The 19,258-nt window shown below is 40.6% G+C and overlaps 1 protein-coding gene across 1 annotated transcript; it reads left to right on the top strand.

Moving 5' to 3' along the window:
• The first annotated feature begins 611 nt into the window (after window positions 1-611).
• emc8 (ER membrane protein complex subunit 8) lies at window positions 612-17,569 on the top strand. Its single transcript, XM_068049117.1, has 5 exons — window positions 612-1,251; window positions 6,704-6,780; window positions 10,318-10,387; window positions 10,812-10,906; window positions 12,552-17,569. Exons 1-5 carry the CDS (start codon window positions 1,048-1,050, stop codon window positions 12,709-12,711), a joined length of 606 nt encoding a protein of 201 aa, XP_067905218.1. The 5' UTR covers window positions 612-1,047; the 3' UTR covers window positions 12,712-17,569.
• Window positions 17,570-19,258: the final 1,689 nt, after the last annotated feature.

The raw sequence follows: 19,258 nt of genomic DNA, 5'->3' as shown, positions 1-19,258 counted from the left end.
CCACTCTATTATTCCATCAAAATAGGCCCTCCAAGCTTACTAGTCCAACAAGTAGACTCGCCATCAAAATGGGCCCTCCACTCTTATTGGTCCAACAATATAAGTCCTCCAAACTTATTCGTCCATCAAAATGCAGTTTTCAAGTTTATTGGTCTATCAAAATAGGCCCTCTCCACTTATCGGTCCATGAAACTCGGCCCTCCAATCTTGTTCGTCCATCAATATAAGCCTTCTAATCTTATTGGTTCATCAAAATAGGCCGTTACCTCCTATTGGTTTATCAAAATATACCTTCCAATCGCGTTCGTCTATCAAAATAGGCCTTCAAATCTTATTGGCTCATGAAAATATGCTTCCAATCTTATTGGTTCATCACAATATGCTCTCCAATCTTATTGGTTCCTTAAAATATGCCTTCCAATCATATTAGTTAATCAAAATAGGCCCTCCAATCATATTGGTTCGTCAAAATAGGCCTTTCAATCTTATTGGTTGATCAAAATAGGCCCTCCAATCTTAATGGTTCATTAAAATAAGCCCTCCAATCATATTGCTGTATTCAAATAGGCCCTCCCCCAATCCGAAAAAGCAGAGGAATGTAGATTGTGCATTTTGCAGCAGTTTACGACAGTACTTCGGTGACCGGCATTGCCGGTTAATGAGTGAAGGGGCCTGGTGAAGGGAAGTGAAGCCTCCTTAGTGCGGATTGTCGAGCGGAGCAGGCGTTGGCTGCGAATCATAGGTGGTCCTGGTGTTAAATTGACCCCAGCCCAGCGTCCCTGGAGAGGCCGGGATATCGGTGCCCCGAGTGTGCCGGAGCGGGGATGTGAGGCCACCGGAGAGCGGAGCCTGGGAGCAGACTGGGGAATGAGTGACAGCTAACGGTGGCAGAGAGAGGGGGGGAAGGTCAGGGCGGCGGGGAGACTCGGGAGACGGGCGGGCGAGGGCCGCTCGGCGGCTACTGCTCTTGGGCTGGGCCTGAAGGAAGGGATATTGTGGGATTCTACACGGCGAGCTTGTTGGCCATCTTGGTCTCTGCTGGCGGCCATGACTCTGTTTAGACTGACCACCCAGGCTTACTGTAAGATGCTGCTACATGCCGCCAAGTACCCGCACTGCGCCGTCAATGGCATCCTGGTGGCTGAGAAACACAAGAGGAAGGATGGCCAGCTCGTACTCTTCGTGGACTGTGTCCCGCTCTTCCACGGCACCCTGGCTCTGGCACCCATGCTAGAAGTGGCTTTGACTCTGGTAAGAGAGAAAAAACTAAAATCTATTGCCACCTACATCCAGTTTATCATCTGCAGTTCGAGCTCCAAAAGTGTGTTGGGGGGGGGGGGGGGGGGGGTGGGGGGTTGGGAGAAGGTGAACCTTTCATGTATAAACCAGGAGGTCTCCACCCAAAAGGGTAACCCATCTTTGACTTGCTCTAGATTTCTAACGCTTTTCATAAACCTGCAATTGACCCGAAATCATCTACGTGCCAGTGTTGCCACTAACATTTCAATCAAGTGAGTGTGATAGTTTCCAACAATTTGTCTTGCTGAACTCCAGAGTAATTCATTGTGCGTGAGACATGCTGTGGTGTTTGAGTGATGGGGATTGCATAAGGTACTATATAAATGCAGGTCTTAATTTTATATTCTGGTTCTAGATTCTTGGGTTGTGCTGAGTATTTTGAGTTCTTTGCTATCCTCTGCAACAGTAACCATGGTGTATTATCCCTTCTGGATTTTTTTTTTGCATAGTTTAATAGTTAACCATTCTACCCTCTTCACTGGCTCTTTATGCCCTAGCTGTTTGGAGCTGCTCTTGTGTGGACCAATTCTTTCTGCAGCAATGGCTTCTCTTTTATTTACAGGCTGCAGACATGGAGTTTGCTTCCTTTGCTGATGACACCCAGCTCTAATGTGTTCCTGATTCCATGGCCACTTAAATTCAGTCATTAAATGCAGCAAGACCGAGACTTGGCTTGGGCTGACAAGTGGCAAGTAACATTACCTGGCACTTGTGTGATGCAAATTACCATCTCCAACAAGAGAGAATCTAACCATCTCCCCTTGACATTCAATGGCATTATGGTTGCTGAATCCCTCACTATCAACATCCTGGGGGTTACCATTGACCAGAAACTGAATTGGAGTAGCCACATAAATACCGTGGTTACAAGAGCAGGTCAGAGGCTTGGAATCCTGTGGTGAGTAACTCACCACCTGCTCCCCAAAGCCTGTCCACCATCTACAAGGCACAAGTCAGGAGGAGTGTGATGGAATACTCTTCACTTGTCTGGATGGGCAGAACTCCAACAACACTCAAGAAGCTCGACACCATCCAGGACAAAGTAGCCTGCTTGATTGGACCCCATCCACAGATGTTCACTCTCTCCATCACCGGTGCATAGTGGCAGCAGTGTACACCATCTACAAGATGCACTGCAGCAATGTACCAAGGCTCCTGAGACAGCACCTTCCAAACCCGTGACCTCTACCAACTAGAAGGACAAGGGCAGCAGATGCATGGGAACACCACCGCCTGCAAGTTCCCCTCCAAGTCTCACACCATCCTGACTTGGAACTATATCGCCATTCCTTCACTGTCGCTGGGTAAAAATCCTGGAACTCCTTTCCTAACTGCACTGTGGGTGTACCTGCCTCACATGGACTGCAGCGGTTCAGGAAGGCAGCTCCCCACCACCTTCTCGAGGGCAATTGGGGCTGGGCAATAAGTGCTGGATGAGTCACAAGCTCTGTTAGGGGAACATCAAGATGACTAAAGTGATTGGCTCATGTTTTATGGTAACAATAAAGGTGTGGCCATCAAGACTCACTGTTTGAATTGAGCGGCAACTTCTGGCATTCGGACATGCGCAATTAAGCACAAGTCTGGAGGTTGTTGAGTTTCCCCCCTCCACAATCTTTGCACCAGTACCTTGCCATTCTTGGCATTCAAATACATGAAGGGCATGAAGTTGAGCTATGTACCCAATTAACATGTCAGCAAAAGTTAGGACTTGTCCATTCAAGGGCAAGTGAATTTTTCCTTTTAACAGCGTGATGTGTCTTAATTACTGCTGAGTAACCTCTGGCACTGGGAATTTACTTCTGAAAGTGTGGAGTCTCATTCCTCCAATTATCAGAGGTTTTTTTTTTTTCTTGCTGTCATATTTTCTTCCCCTCTCTTGGTTTTTGTACATGATTTGGCATTGAATTAAATATTCTGACTCTCTCTTCCTGGTTGAGACATTGCATGTCTCAGTAAGGTTTCTTCAATCTGATTTTGTTAAGGGGACACTGTTACTTGACCAGCTGTCAGATTCCTGTAGAGGGCACTGGGCTGTTTTGAATTTCTAATTGCTGCATGTCACAGTACAAAAGCACACATTATTTCTGGGTGGGTGTAATGAACAGCAAGTACTGTTCATTTGCCATTGACTACAAAATCCAGGTCTTTTTATGATGCCTACCATAAATGCCATGTCATGCTTTACTCAGACCATATGTCCCCTCCAGGTTTATTAACTTCTACAGGCACCATATTGCCCATCTCCAGTCTTGCTTCAGGCTCCCCATCCCACTACCAAAATATATATTGTCAATTGTCACATTTAGTATAACTCTGACTGGACTTTCTTCCTCCCCAAATTTGTTAACCAGGTTCTGTTGCTTTCATACTATCCCACAAAGTCCCCCCTCGCCTACCACTTGCTGATCTATATTGGCGCCCATTGCTCAATGTATTGTTCTCTTATATTTTCATAACCTTGCACCACCATATCTCTGCGTTGCTCTATAGCTATACATCTTCTCCCGCATCCTTTGGTTCCTCTGACTGTGTCCTGTGTGTCCCACTTCCATCCCTTCATCCTGCTTTGGAGCAGACCTTTGCTTTTGTCCAGCTCTTCATTCATACCTTATGCAACTTCCTCTTTAAACAATTTTGCTTTCCATTTCACTGTATTCAAAAATGTGAGTATTCAGATTTTTAACCTAGGCTTAGTCACCTCGCCATTCTGTCCTGTAGCTTTGTCAGTTCTCTATTTTGTAAAATGCTTTGGAACATTTTGCATGTTAAGTGTTATAAATACATTCTGTAAAATGTACTAAAATATCACTGCTAACAGTTGATTCTTATCCCATTTAAGCGGGACTGACGAAAGAACTTGCATTTATATAGCATCTTGCATATACAGGACATTCAAAAACACTTCACGGTTATGTAGGAAAAATCTGATCAAGGTAGTGGAGCTGGAAGATTAAATTTTTTCCCCATCTTCTGTAAGGGTCTTGATTACTCTTGTGATTTAATTGATAAATTATGTTGCCAACCGTGGTCTGCAACCAATAAAACTTGCTCTTATTAGTGGTAGGAGGAACTTGAATTTATAATTTTGTAATTTATAGATTAAGGGTCCCCTGCATCAGGAAAGTTGGGTGTTTTTCAAAACCTGGTAACCCCCCCTGCCCCCCCTGTGTCTTTCAGTAGAAGGCATCTGGATATAAAGTCTGTTAAATATTTCAAATCTTAGTGTTTCTCTGTAATTATATAGATTCCCTAATGATACCTGGGCTAAAAGGTCTTAGCTGGATATACTTGGGTTGACAGGCTAGATGGACTCGTTTTGAGTCTGCCTCTTCCTCGTTCCCCACACCCCCATTAGGAAAATCTGAAAATAAGTTTAAAATTTAGCCAACTAAAAGTGAATTAAAGTGCACACAGCAGTGAGAATGTTGTCTGCTATAAACTGACCATGGTCATTACAAGGAGAATCTGTACAGCAGTACTATTAAAAGAGCTTAAGTATACAAATTTAGAAATTTAAGGCCAATGACAAGGGGAAAATGAGCATGAGGTTACTGTCAGAACAGGCATGAAGATGTGGACATAACTGAAAAGTTAAGTTCTTTGGTTTTTAAAAGAAAAAAAGGACAGCATTGGAATAAAAGATAATCTGATGTTTGGTGTAATAAAATGAACAGAACCATTGAGCTAGTAGCTAGATATTTGAATGAGATCCAATTAAATTCTAGAAGATAGGATTCACCCAACAGCACTTAGTAGCTCTTCACTGCAACTTTCCCAATTCCGCTACATCCTTCCTGGAGTGGGTACCAGAACTGCACAGAATACCTGGGACTTAGTGAATGTTCTAGCCAGGATGACATCCTTTAGATTGCAATGAAAAGAATGTAAATCAAGTATTCAATTAATATTTTGACAACTGCCAGATAATGGCTTGATGAGATATTTATACTAAGACACATCTGATTTGTCAAGTCAGTAATTTCCCTGTTCAGCCTATATTTCTGACTTCAAGTATGTAAACGTTAGTTATCTGTATTAAACTGTATCTGCCAACCTCCCTGCACAATTTAAATTCTTCTGTAGCTGGTTCAATCTACCATATTAGCCCACCTTGCTATTTTACTGTCATCCACAAACTTCAAGGTGATACTGGTATCCCCTTATAGATAGTCATAGTTATACAGCACAGAAACAGGCCCTTTGGCCCATCGTGTCTGTGCCGGATCATTTAGAAAATTTTGGAATGTCCATCTCAGTTATATGGGACTTTACCCATCACATCCTTGACAGAATAATTCCTATTTACACAGACCATCTGCTTCCCATCATCCAACCGCATCCTCAGGTACCTATCTTCATTTAAATCTCCTCCCTATTGTCCAATCTCAGCCTCTGCAATAAATGACTTGTGCTTGATCACTTTAATCCTTGCCAGAACTCGCACTCTCTTCTCCCCATTCCCTGTTTCTTTCTTAACTCCTCTCCCACCCCAGTATGCTACCACTGACAATTTCCTGCTCAGGTTCCCTTAAACTCTCCTTTTGCTCAACTCCTGCATGTACACACATGGTTGCCTCTTTTACATTGCCATCACAAATTGTCTTGAGACCTTCAAGGTTTCTGTTATTGAGTTGACTCTCTGACCACTTTCTTGCCTGCATTCTTTTGCAAACTCCTTCTGCCTTGGAAGTAATGGGGAGGATGAGGTAACTATCCCCTCCCACAACACTGTCAGCTGTCTGCATAATTCTGACCTCTCCACCTCCCAAACTCTCTGATCTGCCATCCATAATACAAAAGCAGAAGTAGGTTATTCAGTCCCTTGAGCCTGTTTGCCATTCGGTTAGATCATGGCTGATCTGTATCTTAACTGCATCTACCTGCCTTGGTTCTGTAACTCTTGATATCCTTGTCTATTGCTGCCCTATCTCTGACCATTTTCTTTCCAACGTCCCAGTGTGCATAGTGGTCTCAACAGCACTACTGTCCCTCCTACCGTTTCACATTTAGTGTCCTTCCATCTGATTTCTGACTTGTTCATAGTACTAAGTTTGCAATATTATCCTGTGCAGCTGTGACACTCCCTTTCTGTCTCTTCTCAGCTAACTTGATTTTGTTTTTGACACTGTAGATCACCCCATCCTCTTTCAACATCCCTCCATTGCAACACTCTTGCCTGGTTTTACTTACAACTGTTTCAAGTAGAGAAGCATTGCCGCCTTGTATGCTCACTCTAGCTCATTCCTCACATTAAAAAAAATCTCCAGATTTCATTGAGTACCTAAGATTTGGCAAGTGTAACAGATGAAATAAAAACCAAATTTTTGCTCTTCTGTGTAACAGACAGTGCCATATAGACTTGTTTTCTAAATGTCATTATTTTTATTCATTTCTCTCTCAGGTTGACTCTTGGTGCAAAGAAAATAACTACGTAATAGCTGGATACTACCAAGCAAACGAGCGTATGAAGGACACCAGGTGTGTAAATATTTTGATGGTGTGGGATGGGTCATGTTTACTAACAAACTTGGAAGATGCCACTTTTTAAGCTTGAATTTTACCTAAAATGATCTGGGTTCCTTATTATTCCTTGCACCCATCATCTTCCTTGACTGGGGAAGGTATTAGATCAGCTCCTGTGAGTGAGATTCTTCAATCTGTGCATTTGAGGTGTACAAAAACAACATGCTTGGCTTCCTGTTTTGTGTGAGCAGCTGTACTCCTAAGGGGGAAATGAATCACGAGCTCAATCTTTTTTTTAAAAAAAAGCTGTTTCCCATGGGTGCAGCACCCAAAGATCCATGAACATACTACTGAAGTCACTGTTTTGCCATCCTATTATTTTGCAAATTGCATAAAACTACTTTTTTTTTAATGAGATTTACATGTGCTTGGGCCAGGGATGTGCAACAGTACACATTTCACACAACTTACTGGTAGTTGTAATGAGGATCATGTATAGTTCTACAGTTCTATACATTAGATTGAGTGGAAGCTGGAATCAGTGCTAGGACCTTGTGGGAAGCAGTGAAATGGAGAGGTTACAACAGTAACTGAGACCAGTTGGTATTTTCTCGATACGACCAGGTGAGAGAGGTCCAGGGTTCCCTTTCAGCCTTCACCTGATCTTACTGTAACAGGGTTTTATTTTTAAACAGTATTTCGCTCCCCCTCGGTGAATCCTTATTCACCACTTTCCAATGATAAGGTAAAGGAGCCAGCGCAAATAGGCTTTCTTAGGGTTGAAGAAAGGTGCAATTTTATTAAACTTAAAACTCTAATTCGGTTAACGTCTACAGATACATGCTGCACCCCACGCTAGCATGCATGCGTGATACGCACTTGCAAATAGAGACAGAAAAGAGCAGAAGAAAAATAAAGTGGAAAGGTCCGAGGCACTATCTGAAGAGTTTTCGTTATGGGTCTTAGCTCACTGTAGAGTCCTTGTTTGTAGGTGGATCTTGCTTCTCGTTGGGGCCCAGTATTCTTAAACCTTGTTCACTGTAAGAGACTTTTCTCTCTTGGGGTTCATGTGTCTTCAGTCAGTTTTTGGCGTTCTGTGAGAAAGAGATGGGAGCAGACAGGACAGGAAAGGAGGTCTGCTTCAGTCCAGGAGCATTCAGCTTTCTGCCAGTTCAAGCACTCTCTCTACAATTTAAAACTCCCCAAGTTGACCAGCAGGGTAGTCATGTGACTGGCATAACCACTTCTGGCTTTGTGGATTGAATTGGAGCAGGGAATAGCTCCTTTGTCTACAAGCACTGTCTGCTAATGTGAAAAAATGTCTTTCTAGTCAGGCGTCTGACATCTCCTTGTAACAGGCCTTCTCTTCCCAGCAACAATTTGAAATTTAATGTCCATGTGGTGAAATTAATGTGCCTCATTCTTGGCAGGTGGGGGCCTGGATGACAGTCTTAATAGGCAGTCCTCAAGCTGGCCTGCTGATGGGGACTTGAGATGGCTCCATAGGGTCCCAGATCTGCTGTTCATTCTGTAGTTCAATGCAGAGTCTTTACATTACTTGCTTTGACTGGCAGATGTCCAGCATGTGTTTACACCACATATTTGTTATGGGGAATCTCAGTTGAGATTATGCCACACTAAATAAAGAGCAAGATCTGAGTGGTAGAAGTTCCTTGTGTTGGTCAACTGAGTCCAGAGGTATGGTTATGCTGTTCATTGCTTTGCATCTTAAAAGGCTAAATACAGGACAGGACCAGAATGTGTGCTGGAGTGGGCTCTCATAACCACAGTTCAGTAAGCACTAAATTGACCTTCCAGGGTTTGCTCAGAGTTGGTGTCAAAGGCCTGAGACCAGCTGACTTTAACTATACCTGTGCTGGACATTTTTTTACTAGCAAAGAAATTGAGTAAATGCAAAAACAATCTAATGAAGTTCTGATAAATTCATTTTTGTTAATCTTTTTTTTTTCATTTTAGTACAAACATTTCAGCAGGATTCCCTGCACCAAACTGCTTTCAAAATATTTTCTATCATGTATTCCTGATTTAGCACAAGAATTATTTAAGGATTATTTTTCACCTGGAAGTCTTTGCATGTGAAATCACAATTGCAACTCTCCCAGGACTCAAGACTATAATTTTTCTCAATGTCAGACACTAGTAATTATTCTGCATGTCAGAGAAATGAGCCTGCATAGGAAGTGAGAACTACCTAAACAGATCCACACCTCATACCCCCCCCCCCCCCCCCCCCCACCCACTGCAGCTTGTACTAAATGTTTTGGTTATATTCCAAAAGAATGAAACCATGGCTCCATCTCCTTAAGGAGGTTATGCTTCAGCTATACAGGGCATTGGTGAGACTACATTTGGAGTACTGTGTACAGTATTGGTCTCATTAAATGAAGGATGTAAATGCATTGGAGGCGGTTCAGAGAAGGTTTTCTAGACTAATACCTGGAATGGGTGGGCTGTCTAATGAGGAAAGGTTGGACAGGCTAGGCTTGTATCAGCTGGAATTTAAGAGTAAGAGGCAACTTAATTGAAATATAAGATCCTGAGGGGTCTTGACAGGTTGGATGTGGAAAGGATGTTGCCCCTTGTGAGGGAATCTAGAACTAGGGGTCACTGTTTAAAAATAAGGGGTCGCCCATTTAAGACAGACGAGGATAAATTTTTTTGAGAGTAGTGAGTCTTTGGAATTCTCTTCCTCAAAAGGCAGTGGAAGCAGTCTTTGAATATTTTTAAGGCAAGAGATAGATAGATTCTTGATGAGCAAAGGGGTGGAAGGTTATCAAGGGTAGTGGAAATGTGGAGTAATCAGTTCTGCCATGAACTTATTGAATGGCGGAGCAGGCTCGTGGGGCCAAGTGGCCTGCTCCTCCTAATTCGTATGTTCGTACACTCAACAGCATTACTCCAAGTACTCTTTTATGACTTCATTATTCACTTAAGTATTTGAATCTTTCACCTGTGCTCAGGTACAAGGTTCAGTATCGTGTCTGTTCCTGTATAGATTTAACTTGTAATCCTAGTCCCTCATGTTCTTATCCTCCGTGCAGGCTGCCTATCAGTAGTGACACTGTTTATATTTCATTGTGGAGGAGAGGGAGGGAAAAGTTGCAATGGTTTTGAATCCCCAACTCCTAGATTTTTAGTTGTTTGTATTGATATGGGAAGATGGTCGGTGTCAGTGGCCTAGCAGTTTATTCCCTCATTCCCATCGATGCTGCTCAGATCCATTGCCTGCTGAGACGTCTCGTGAAGTAGGTTCCTAATGGGCAACAATCATGATCACTGGCCTGGTTACATCTTTGGCAATGTACTCTGGTTAAATCTGTGTGAGAGAAACCAGAATAACCACACTGGTACCATACCATTGAGTACTCAAGCCAAATTATTCCAAAATTCAATTGTGCACGAATCAGTGACCAGTGTTTCTTGCCCTAGCACTGATGCCTTACACCTTGCTGACCATGGTATTTATATTGAAGTTTGGAGTAATTGACAGGCTAACACTGTTTTGAGTTATGTTTTCCTTTTATTTTTCAGCCCAAACCAGGTTGCTGAAAAAGTTGCCTCTCGGATTGCAGAAAACTTCAGTGATGCTGCCCTAATCATGGTATGCTTTATTGTGCTAATTACAGTATCTCAGCGCCTAAATTGTCGAGCAAGAAGAGGCTGTTTGGCAAGTTGCATTTCAGGGCAATTGCTCAAATTTTTGACTTGGGAGACTTGTCAATTAGAAAATTCTCCAAATTTGGATTGGAATTCTGCTTTTAAACTTAATCATATTTAAAAGGGAACTTGTGGATTTCATTTCCACTGTAGTGTTGGCAGGCCTCAGTGGGTGAGATTAGGAATGCCCACTGGGCCAAGGTATTGGATGGCAACTGACACCTGTGGAACCGGAGTTCAGAAAGTCTGAGCACCTTCAGGATAGAGGAAAAAAGCTGGTAGTAGAGGAGGGAGAAACAAGATTCAGTTTCAGATGTGATTCTGCAGTGCTGTTTGTAATACTTTACCTCCAGTTCTAATTTTTTTAGGTGGACAATCTCAAATTTACTATGGAGTGTGAAGAACAATCGATTGTAGTATATGAGCACCATGAAAATAAATGGCGATGCAAAGACCCAAATACGTGAGTGCAGATGTTTTTCCCCAGTGAATCAAGACTGGAGAGTTGAACTGATTTTCCACAATTCAGTGTTCTATGTCACCTATTTAATTTGTCAACAATAGTTCAGTGGTAGCACTCTGCTCTGAATCAGTGTTGGTTCAAGTTCCACTCCAGAGCCTTGAGCAGAAAATCTGAGGGAGCGCTGTGCTGTCAGATAACGAGTAAAGCCCAGGTCCCAGCTGCCCTCTTGTAGATATGCAAGATCCCCGGCACAGTTTAAAGAGCACGGGAGTTCACTCAATGTCCTGGCCATCATTTACCCCTCAACCAAATCACTTTTATTAAAAAAAAAAAAAAATTGATCACTTATTTTGATTGCTGTTTGTGGGACCTTGCTCTGTGCACATTGGCTGCCAGGTTTTCCTACATGACAACAGCACTGCACTTCAAAATGTACTTTATGGCTGTGAAATGCTTTCGAATGGAGGTTGTGAAAGGCATTTATATAAATGCAAGCTCGCTCTTTCTTTGGGCTCCTTAGCAGTGAGAGATAATATGGTCTAATGCTAGTAAATATGCAAATAGTTAACAGCAAATTAGCAGTTGCAAGAATGGGCACATTTAAACTGTAGTATATTAAGCACTTTGCAAAAGAGGTTCCTCTAGAAATTAGGGAAATGGTCTGTCTTTTTAAAAAAAAACAGTAGAAATTGATATTTGAATAATTGTATAAAATTATCTAGGATTCACCTAACTAGAAGGTTTGCTTTTCTTTTAACTTGTTGAGATGCAGGCACTGACCTGTTCAATTGAGCCCCTCAGATGAATTTACTCTCCTGAGCTTCATTTTTGTTCAAGTTATTAAAAAGCAGAGATGATGAGTTTAAAATTACATTTTGTAGTGTAATTTTTGCACAGGTTTCTAGCAAGTCCTAATCTTCAATTTGCCTCATACTAAATTACATTTTTAGTATATAGTGGTTACATAAAAGCAGTTGCAGAGTGTTTGAATAAACTTTTTTTCCTTCAGCCCAGGAATTTCTGCAAAAGACTTGTTTGATTATGGCTTCTGTAGTAAATAAAATTTTGTAAGTTAATTGGATGCAATACTTGAAGTGAAAAGAAGCATCCTTCAGCACAGTGCCCTCTGGCAGAGGATGGGAGGAGAAGTTATGTTTGGCATTTATTTCTTCAAATGTAAAATAGTTGAAGGTAAACCAGGTGAATTATTCCATGGAAAGTGCTGAAAATATTTTTCAACTCTTGAAAACAGAAAAAACAGTAACATTTTGGTTGATCAAAACTGACAACTGGGCTACCCTGAAAATGCTAACCATCTCTTGTAACCATCTCTTCCAACACTTGTATTAAAAAAAAAATCGAGCATTTATTAATTAGGGTTTGAATTTATTTTGGGGACACTAAATAAAAGGAACTTCTTACTTCAGTATTTGAAAGAATTTCTTTGTTCTGTTAATCTCACACATTTAATCTGAGTCTTGACTTTCTGTAAGAACCTGAGAGGAGCACCTTTTTGGGGATTCCAGAATTGTGCTCCCCTAGAGAAAATAGTGAATAGATATTTTCCAGCTCCCGGTGCTTGATTTTCTCTTGGAATGAGCCCTTGTCATGTTTGAACGTATTTGATGTGATTTTCTTTTTGCAGTGATTTCTGTGAAGATTGGTCGGAGGTGCAGCGAATCACCAGCTGCCTCCTGGATGGTAAATCCTATGACTCCTTGGTGGATTTTGATAACCACATGGATGATATCCGGAATGACTGGACAAACCCAGAAATCAACAAAGCTGTTCTTCACCTCTGCTGAGACATCTTTTCTATGAATGTTTTGGGGGCATTCTCTGGTAGATGAGGACCTGCAACCTCCTTTGGTTGCAATGAGCAACCCTTATGAATGTGAAACCTGATGAGTGGTAAAATGAAAGAATGGAAACATTAAGCACACCAGTTTAGTGTGCTGAGATAGTGAAATGTTTCAAACCTCTTGATGATTGAGCCATAGGTCTCTTGGTTTTCACAACAGAATAGTAGGTTTGAGATTAAATCACATTTTTAGTTAGTTTCACTGTAATAAATCAAACTTTGGGTATTTCAAAAGGAGGCAAGTGAATTATGTGTGACCTCTAAAATTTACACCCTGAAAATAACTGTTTTAAATGAGATACTATTAGAATATTTGAAATAAGAGTTTAAGCATCTCTTGGCTGAATATCCTGTAGCACATTTGGTTAATATTATTTGAGTTGCTAATACAGTTCACCTCTAATTTATGAAAGGGTAGACTTGGGCTAATTTTCAAATAAATGGCGGGGGGGTGGGGGGGGGTGGAGGAATGGGGAGAGAGACTTATTTTTCTCACTAAGTTAACTGCAGATTTTTTTCAGTAACACCAGTGGATACTAATGGCATTTTCTACACTGGTACAATGGTGTATGCTGTGGGAAAATTAACTGTAAAATTGACGTTGGGACTTTACACATTACATTACAGCAGTGACTACACTTCAGAAGTACTTCATTGGCTATAAAGCAATTTGGCAAGTCCTGAAGTTGTGAAAGGTGCTATAATAAATGCAAGTCTTAAACCTTTAATAGCCACAAAATATTTAATACAGTTACATCTTTTAATTTGAAACTGAAGTCCTAGGTATAACAGCATTCAAGTTTTAAAATGAAAAGTTTCATTTTAACATTCAAGACACTGTTTAGTTCCATGGCTTGATAACCTTGAGCACATCCTGTGAATAATCTTTATCCTTGATGTCCTTGTAATCTAATGAAAATGTTAACTTTTATTTAAAGCTCCATAAATGAAACCAACTACAATAAAATGTTCATACAAGCTTTTAGTTTCAAAATTATATACTGCAAGAAGTTCCATCCAATTTGAGAAATCATTTACATGTTGTAATATCTGAGCTTTGTATTTACCCAACCAGCCTACTGCAGGTTGCAGTATTTGTATGTAACTTGTGTGATAAGCAACTGACTTGTTCATAAATTTTTTTTCCCATGGTACAGGATTGATTGAACATATTCTGTTTAAGTTTATTCAAGTAAGGCTGATTTAATCTTTAAATTTGGTGGCATATTTTTTTGATAGCTTGCATCTGTTTTATCTGTTTGCAACACTGAGGTTACGCTTTCAAAATAATTATCCTTTTTCACTCCTCATCTCCAATGTTATTAGTAAGCAAGATGCGAAACAGTACAATAAATTGTTTTGGAAGAAACCTAAACTAAAATTCAGTGACTAAATGCTCCTGCAGTTCTTGAGGTTAACTCAGTCACATAATCCATTGTATAAACCTTAGAATGTTTTTGGTTATAACTGCTCGATTAGTTCTGAAGATCACTTGTTAAGGATGTCTTTTATAATTCTGGACCATATCAGATTCCAACACTGTTCTTTTACAGAATGTAGCATTTTCTGAATAGTATGAAAAGAGAAACACCACCAAATGCAAACATGATTGTATTCTTACAAATGCAATTTATTTCACAATTGAGCTAATGTTTTTCTATCTTTCAAACTTTTGTTCTGCTGAAGTTTTTAATATGTGCTTTCGTGTTTGTGTATCTGTTAACCTGCCGCAATGGGGACAGACTCAACTCTCATTTATGATGACTTAAAATTAGTAACAGGCATTTTTGCATGAATTAACATTTTTATTTTTGAAACCAGTCACCCAATCTTAATAGATATATTTCCTCAAGCAGAGCTGCCTGCAGTTGAGCTTACCTTAGCTTTGTGACTGACTTTTTCAAGCACTTAATTGTAGGTGGCAAGAATAACCCAGTGTCATTCTCTCCTTTTTCTCTTTTTTTTTTTTTTTTCCCCCCCCCACCCCCCATTCACTATATGGGGAACACCAAGTACAAAGTTGTCGTCCTACTAGTGCAGAACAGTGCTTTATGAGCTAGGCAGTATTTAACTCCATTGTGCATTTGTAAACTGATTTTTGAAAATTGCTATGCTTCCATGGTATTAGTGAAAGTTGATTTAAAAGACGCTACCTTGAAACTCAGAACCTGTCTGACAGGAATGGGTTGGGAGATTTTTGTATTTCCACATGGAGGATGGGAAGCTACCCATTTCATAGAATGGCAATTTACTGGCAAGTCAAATTTGCTTTTGCTGTTGTGGAAAATTTTGGGTTATGACATTGCATCCTTCATGTTCCTTGCTGAACTGTGTTCAGGATTGAATTGCATCACTGGTCTGTCTTTGCTCTTCAATGCTACTGTCTGTTTTTACAGAGCATAACCTAGATACTCTGGTTGTCATTTCTGCTGAAGAAGCAGCAGTTGTATCTTTCTTTCTCACGTCATTTTACTTTTGAAGTTGGGTCACAGAACAGTAATCTCATTGGCAAAACTTGAGTGGTTATGTGGGCTGATGCTGTTCCTAATGAAGTCAACTTGATGGCATTTCCTGCTTTGGACTTTATTCCAACAAATTATTTGAAAATTTGCTTACAAAATGTATATTGAATATGTAAATCTTTCATTTTCAGAAACCTAAAGGAATAGCTTAATGTCTTAAGCTTTAAACTACTTCTCTTCCATATCCCCCCCACCCCCAAAACCTGCCTCACAATGGGGGAACATACTGTCTTATGAAAGTTTTGAGACATTTTCGAACCATTCCAACCTTCAATTTTTTCATTGTATTGTTTTAAAAGCAACACGCCCACCCTGGTGACCACAGGAACCTGTAAGGCAAAGCAGAAGCTCATTAAATAAAGTGGCAGTGAGAAGTGGTAGCAGGAAGGGCAAAAATCAGTGTGGTGACAATGAAGTGGATGAGGGGGAAGTGGTTAAAGTGGTCATGGAGTGCCAGCATGGAAATATAATTAGAATACATTTAAGTTGGGCACAAAGGAAAGTTAGTAAAATCAATTTGGTGGAGCAAGCTTGAAGGGCTGAATCGCCTATTCCTGCTCCACTCAAAGTATTTGACTTGCCTCTTCCTTTTCAGGTGTTGACTGACCTGTTTCTGGCATTTTTGTTTTCATTTCACATTTCCAGCAGTTGCTGGGTATTTCTTACTCCTACTGATTTTTCTTATCAATATCTTTCCAAAGTAGTGCCTTTCTTAAAGTCATTTAATTGCAGCACAAGCAAGTTTTTCACCTGATCTTAGGAACCACCAAATATAGTCCTACTTGTCAATGAGAGTATCTGGCTCTACTGTCAACCTCTGGCAGGACAGTGGACATGAGAGAAATGTGAGCTGCCTTCTACAGTAACATTTGAAACCTTTATTTGTCTGTTTTAGCACAGTTCACGCCACTGACTTTAGTGCACAATCTTGGCTCACAGTTCCATGCAATATTGAGGGAACGCTGCATTGTTGGAGGAGTCGTCTTTTTAGATGTGATTTTAGAGCCCGCGGGTTGGTGTTTTTAAATAAATATTTTCTCACAAGAAATCAAAGTTCTGTTCTGGCTAACATGTCCATGTTTCTAAAGTTCTGCTGAAAGTAATGGTCATACAAACACTCCACTTCCACTGGGAAGCCTGAATTTGAACCTCAGTCTTGGCTGTCATTTGTTACGTGTATCAGCCAGGGAAGGATCCTTTTTCTCTCTCGCATTTGTACTTGAATACAACATCCTCTTCAATTTACTTAGTGTTTCAGTATCTGCATATGTTGATTTCTATGGTTGGACCAGCATTTGCTGCCGACCTGAGTAGGTTAACTATTAAAATAGAAACATAGAAAATAGGAGCAGGAGTAGGCCATTTGGCCCTTTGAGGCTGCTCCGCCATTCATTATGATCATGGTTGATCATCCAACTCCGTAACCTATTCCCGCTTTCTCCCCATATCCTTTGATCCCTTTCGCCCCCAAGAGCTCTATCTAACTCCTTCTTGAAAATATACAATGTTTTGGCCTCAACTGCTTTCTGTGGTAGTGAATTCCACAGACTCACCACTCGCTGGGTGAAGTAATTTCTCCTCATCTCAGTCCTGAAAGGTTTACCCTGTAACCTTAGACTATGACCCCTGGTTCTGGACTCCCCCCACCAGTGGGAACATCCTTCCTACATCTGCCTTGTCAAGTCCTGTTAGAATTTTATAGGTTTCTATGTGATATCCCTTTCCTCTTCTGAACTCCAGTGAATATAATCCTAACCAACTCAATCTTTCCTCATACGTCAGTCCTGCCATCCCAGGAATCAGTCTGGTAAGCCTTTGCTGGACTCCCTCTATAGCAAGAACATCCTTCCTCAGACCAAAACTGCACACAATATTCCAGGTGTGGCCTCACCAAGGCCCTGTATAATTGCAGCAAGACAGCCCTGCTCCTGTACTCGAATGCTTTCGCTGTGAAGGCCAACATACCATTAGCCTTTTTTTACCGCCTGTTGCACCTGCATGCTTACCTTCAGCGACTGGTATACAAGAACACCCAGGTCTCGTTGCATATTCCCCTCTCTCAATTTATAGCCGTTCAAATAATAATCTGCCTTCCTGTTTTTGCTACCAAAGTGGATAACCTCACATTTGTAACTAAAGTTTTTCTAATGTGATAGTTTGAAGATGTTTCATTGTACATCCCTAACATTTGAGATTATATTGATATATAGACATATTTGTAAAACACTGATACCAATGCTCTCACTAAGACTATTGTAATAAAACCTCAACTACTTGAAATGGGAATTTGACATTATTTACTAAATGTGATACACAAAGATTTGAAAACTTGAAGTTCAATTATTCAACATTGAAAGAAGTTAATTTTTATAAATTTGAGGAGCATAGACTGAATATCGAACCACAAAAACCACATTGTCTAAGTGCAAAAATGCAGTAGTTAAACAGAATGACTGTCAGAGTAATAAGATAAAAGAAAAATGCAGCAGAACTGGAAATCTCAAAATACAAACAAAAATTGCTGGAAATACTCAACATGTCGGGAAGCATATGTGGAGAGTTAACATTTCAGGTTGATCTTTTGTCAGAATTGGAAACAGTTAAGATGTAACAGGTTTTAAGCAAGCACTTATCCTCCCCTTTTTCTTGCCCACCCCAAGCTGTTCCCTGCTTCTGCTTGCTTAAACATTAACTTTTTTTCTCTCACTGCCTGACCTGAGTATTTCCAACATTTTTGTTATAAATAATACATAGACATCTGTTTCTAATAGTGTTTTTTTTTTTACTCCTCTGATAGTTTCTGTCTGCTGACTATCACTATCTTGAAGTACAGTGTACAGATATAAAGGATAGTGAGGTACAGGAGAGGGTGAAAAAACACATTTTGAGGGTGATACCAGAACTCAGGAAAGGATGAACAGGCCTGGAAGGCTGAGGGGTGACCTAATAGAGATCTTTAAAATTATGTGTCCACTATATGAAAACCTTTCAATGTGTTTCCACTTGTGGGGAAGAGCAAAATTAGAGGCCTTTATCAAAGATGGTTATGAAGAAATCAAATTGGGAATTCAGAAGAAACTTCTTTAGCTGGAGAGTGGTGAGATGGTGGAACTTACTACCACAGCATAGTTGAGGCAGATAGATGCATTTAGGGGGACCCTAGATAAGCATGAGGGCAAAGGCAATAGAGCGTTATTCCGATAGATGAGGGTGGGAGGAGGCTCGAGTGCAGCATAAATGCTGGCATAGACTGGTCAGGTGGAATGGCCTGTTTCTATGTTCTATATTCCAATGTAATCTAGCTTCCACATTAAGATTCCCCACTGGGCCTAGAGGATGGATGGTACTCTTGGAACTATCAGGGTGAGGAAGGGTAATATTGTTCGTTCTGATGAAATGTCACTGACCTGAAACATTAACTCTGCTTCTCTCTCCACAGATGCTGCCAGACCTGCTGAGTATTTCCAGCATTTCTTGTTTTTATTTCAGATTTCCAGCATCTGCAGTATTTTGCTTTTATAATATTGTTTGTGTTTGGGTAGGGAGATACAATCAAAAAAAATCTACACATGTACTGTAATAGGGAAGTGGTGCAATGGAATGCTCATATTTTGAAATGGTTTGTCTTGGTTTCTTTGTTTTAAATATCACTGGTTCAGGCTTCCATTGACATCCATCTATTACTGCTGCGCAGAAAGTAAGAAAGACTTGCATTTATATAATGCCTTTCACAACCTCAAGATGTCCCAAAGCACTTTACAGCCAATTAAGTTTTTTTTTTGAAGTATCACTTGTAATGCAAGAAACACAGCCTCAATTCGCACACAGAAAACTCCCACAAGCAGTAGTGTGATAATGACCAGATCATCTCTTTTGGTAGTGGTGTTAGATGGAAAAACATTGGCCAGGCAGGACACGGATTTTTACTCCACTGCTGCTCTTTGAAATCATGCCGTGGAATTTTTACAT

Source organism: Heterodontus francisci, chromosome 17 (assembly GCF_036365525.1).
Source record: "Heterodontus francisci isolate sHetFra1 chromosome 17, sHetFra1.hap1, whole genome shotgun sequence".
Lineage (NCBI taxonomy): Eukaryota > Metazoa > Chordata > Chondrichthyes > Heterodontiformes > Heterodontidae > Heterodontus > Heterodontus francisci.
The sequence above is the reverse complement of the archived record's forward strand: the minus strand, read 5'-3'. Positions and strand labels throughout refer to the sequence as shown.

What these genes read in the sequence shown, in the direction of transcription:
- emc8 (XM_068049117.1), top strand. Translation starts at nt 1,048, where the DNA reads ATGACTCTGTTTAGACTGACCACCCAGGCTTACTGTAAGATGCTGCTA. An exon ending in TAGAAGTGGCTTTGACTCTG is followed by an intron (nt 1,252 to 6,703) that starts GTAAGAGAGAAA and finishes TTTCTCTCTCAG; the next exon opens with GTTGACTCTTGGTGCAAAGA. An exon ending in CGATGCAAAGACCCAAATAC is followed by an intron (nt 10,907 to 12,551) that starts GTGAGTGCAGAT and finishes TTCTTTTTGCAG; the next exon opens with TGATTTCTGTGAAGATTGGT.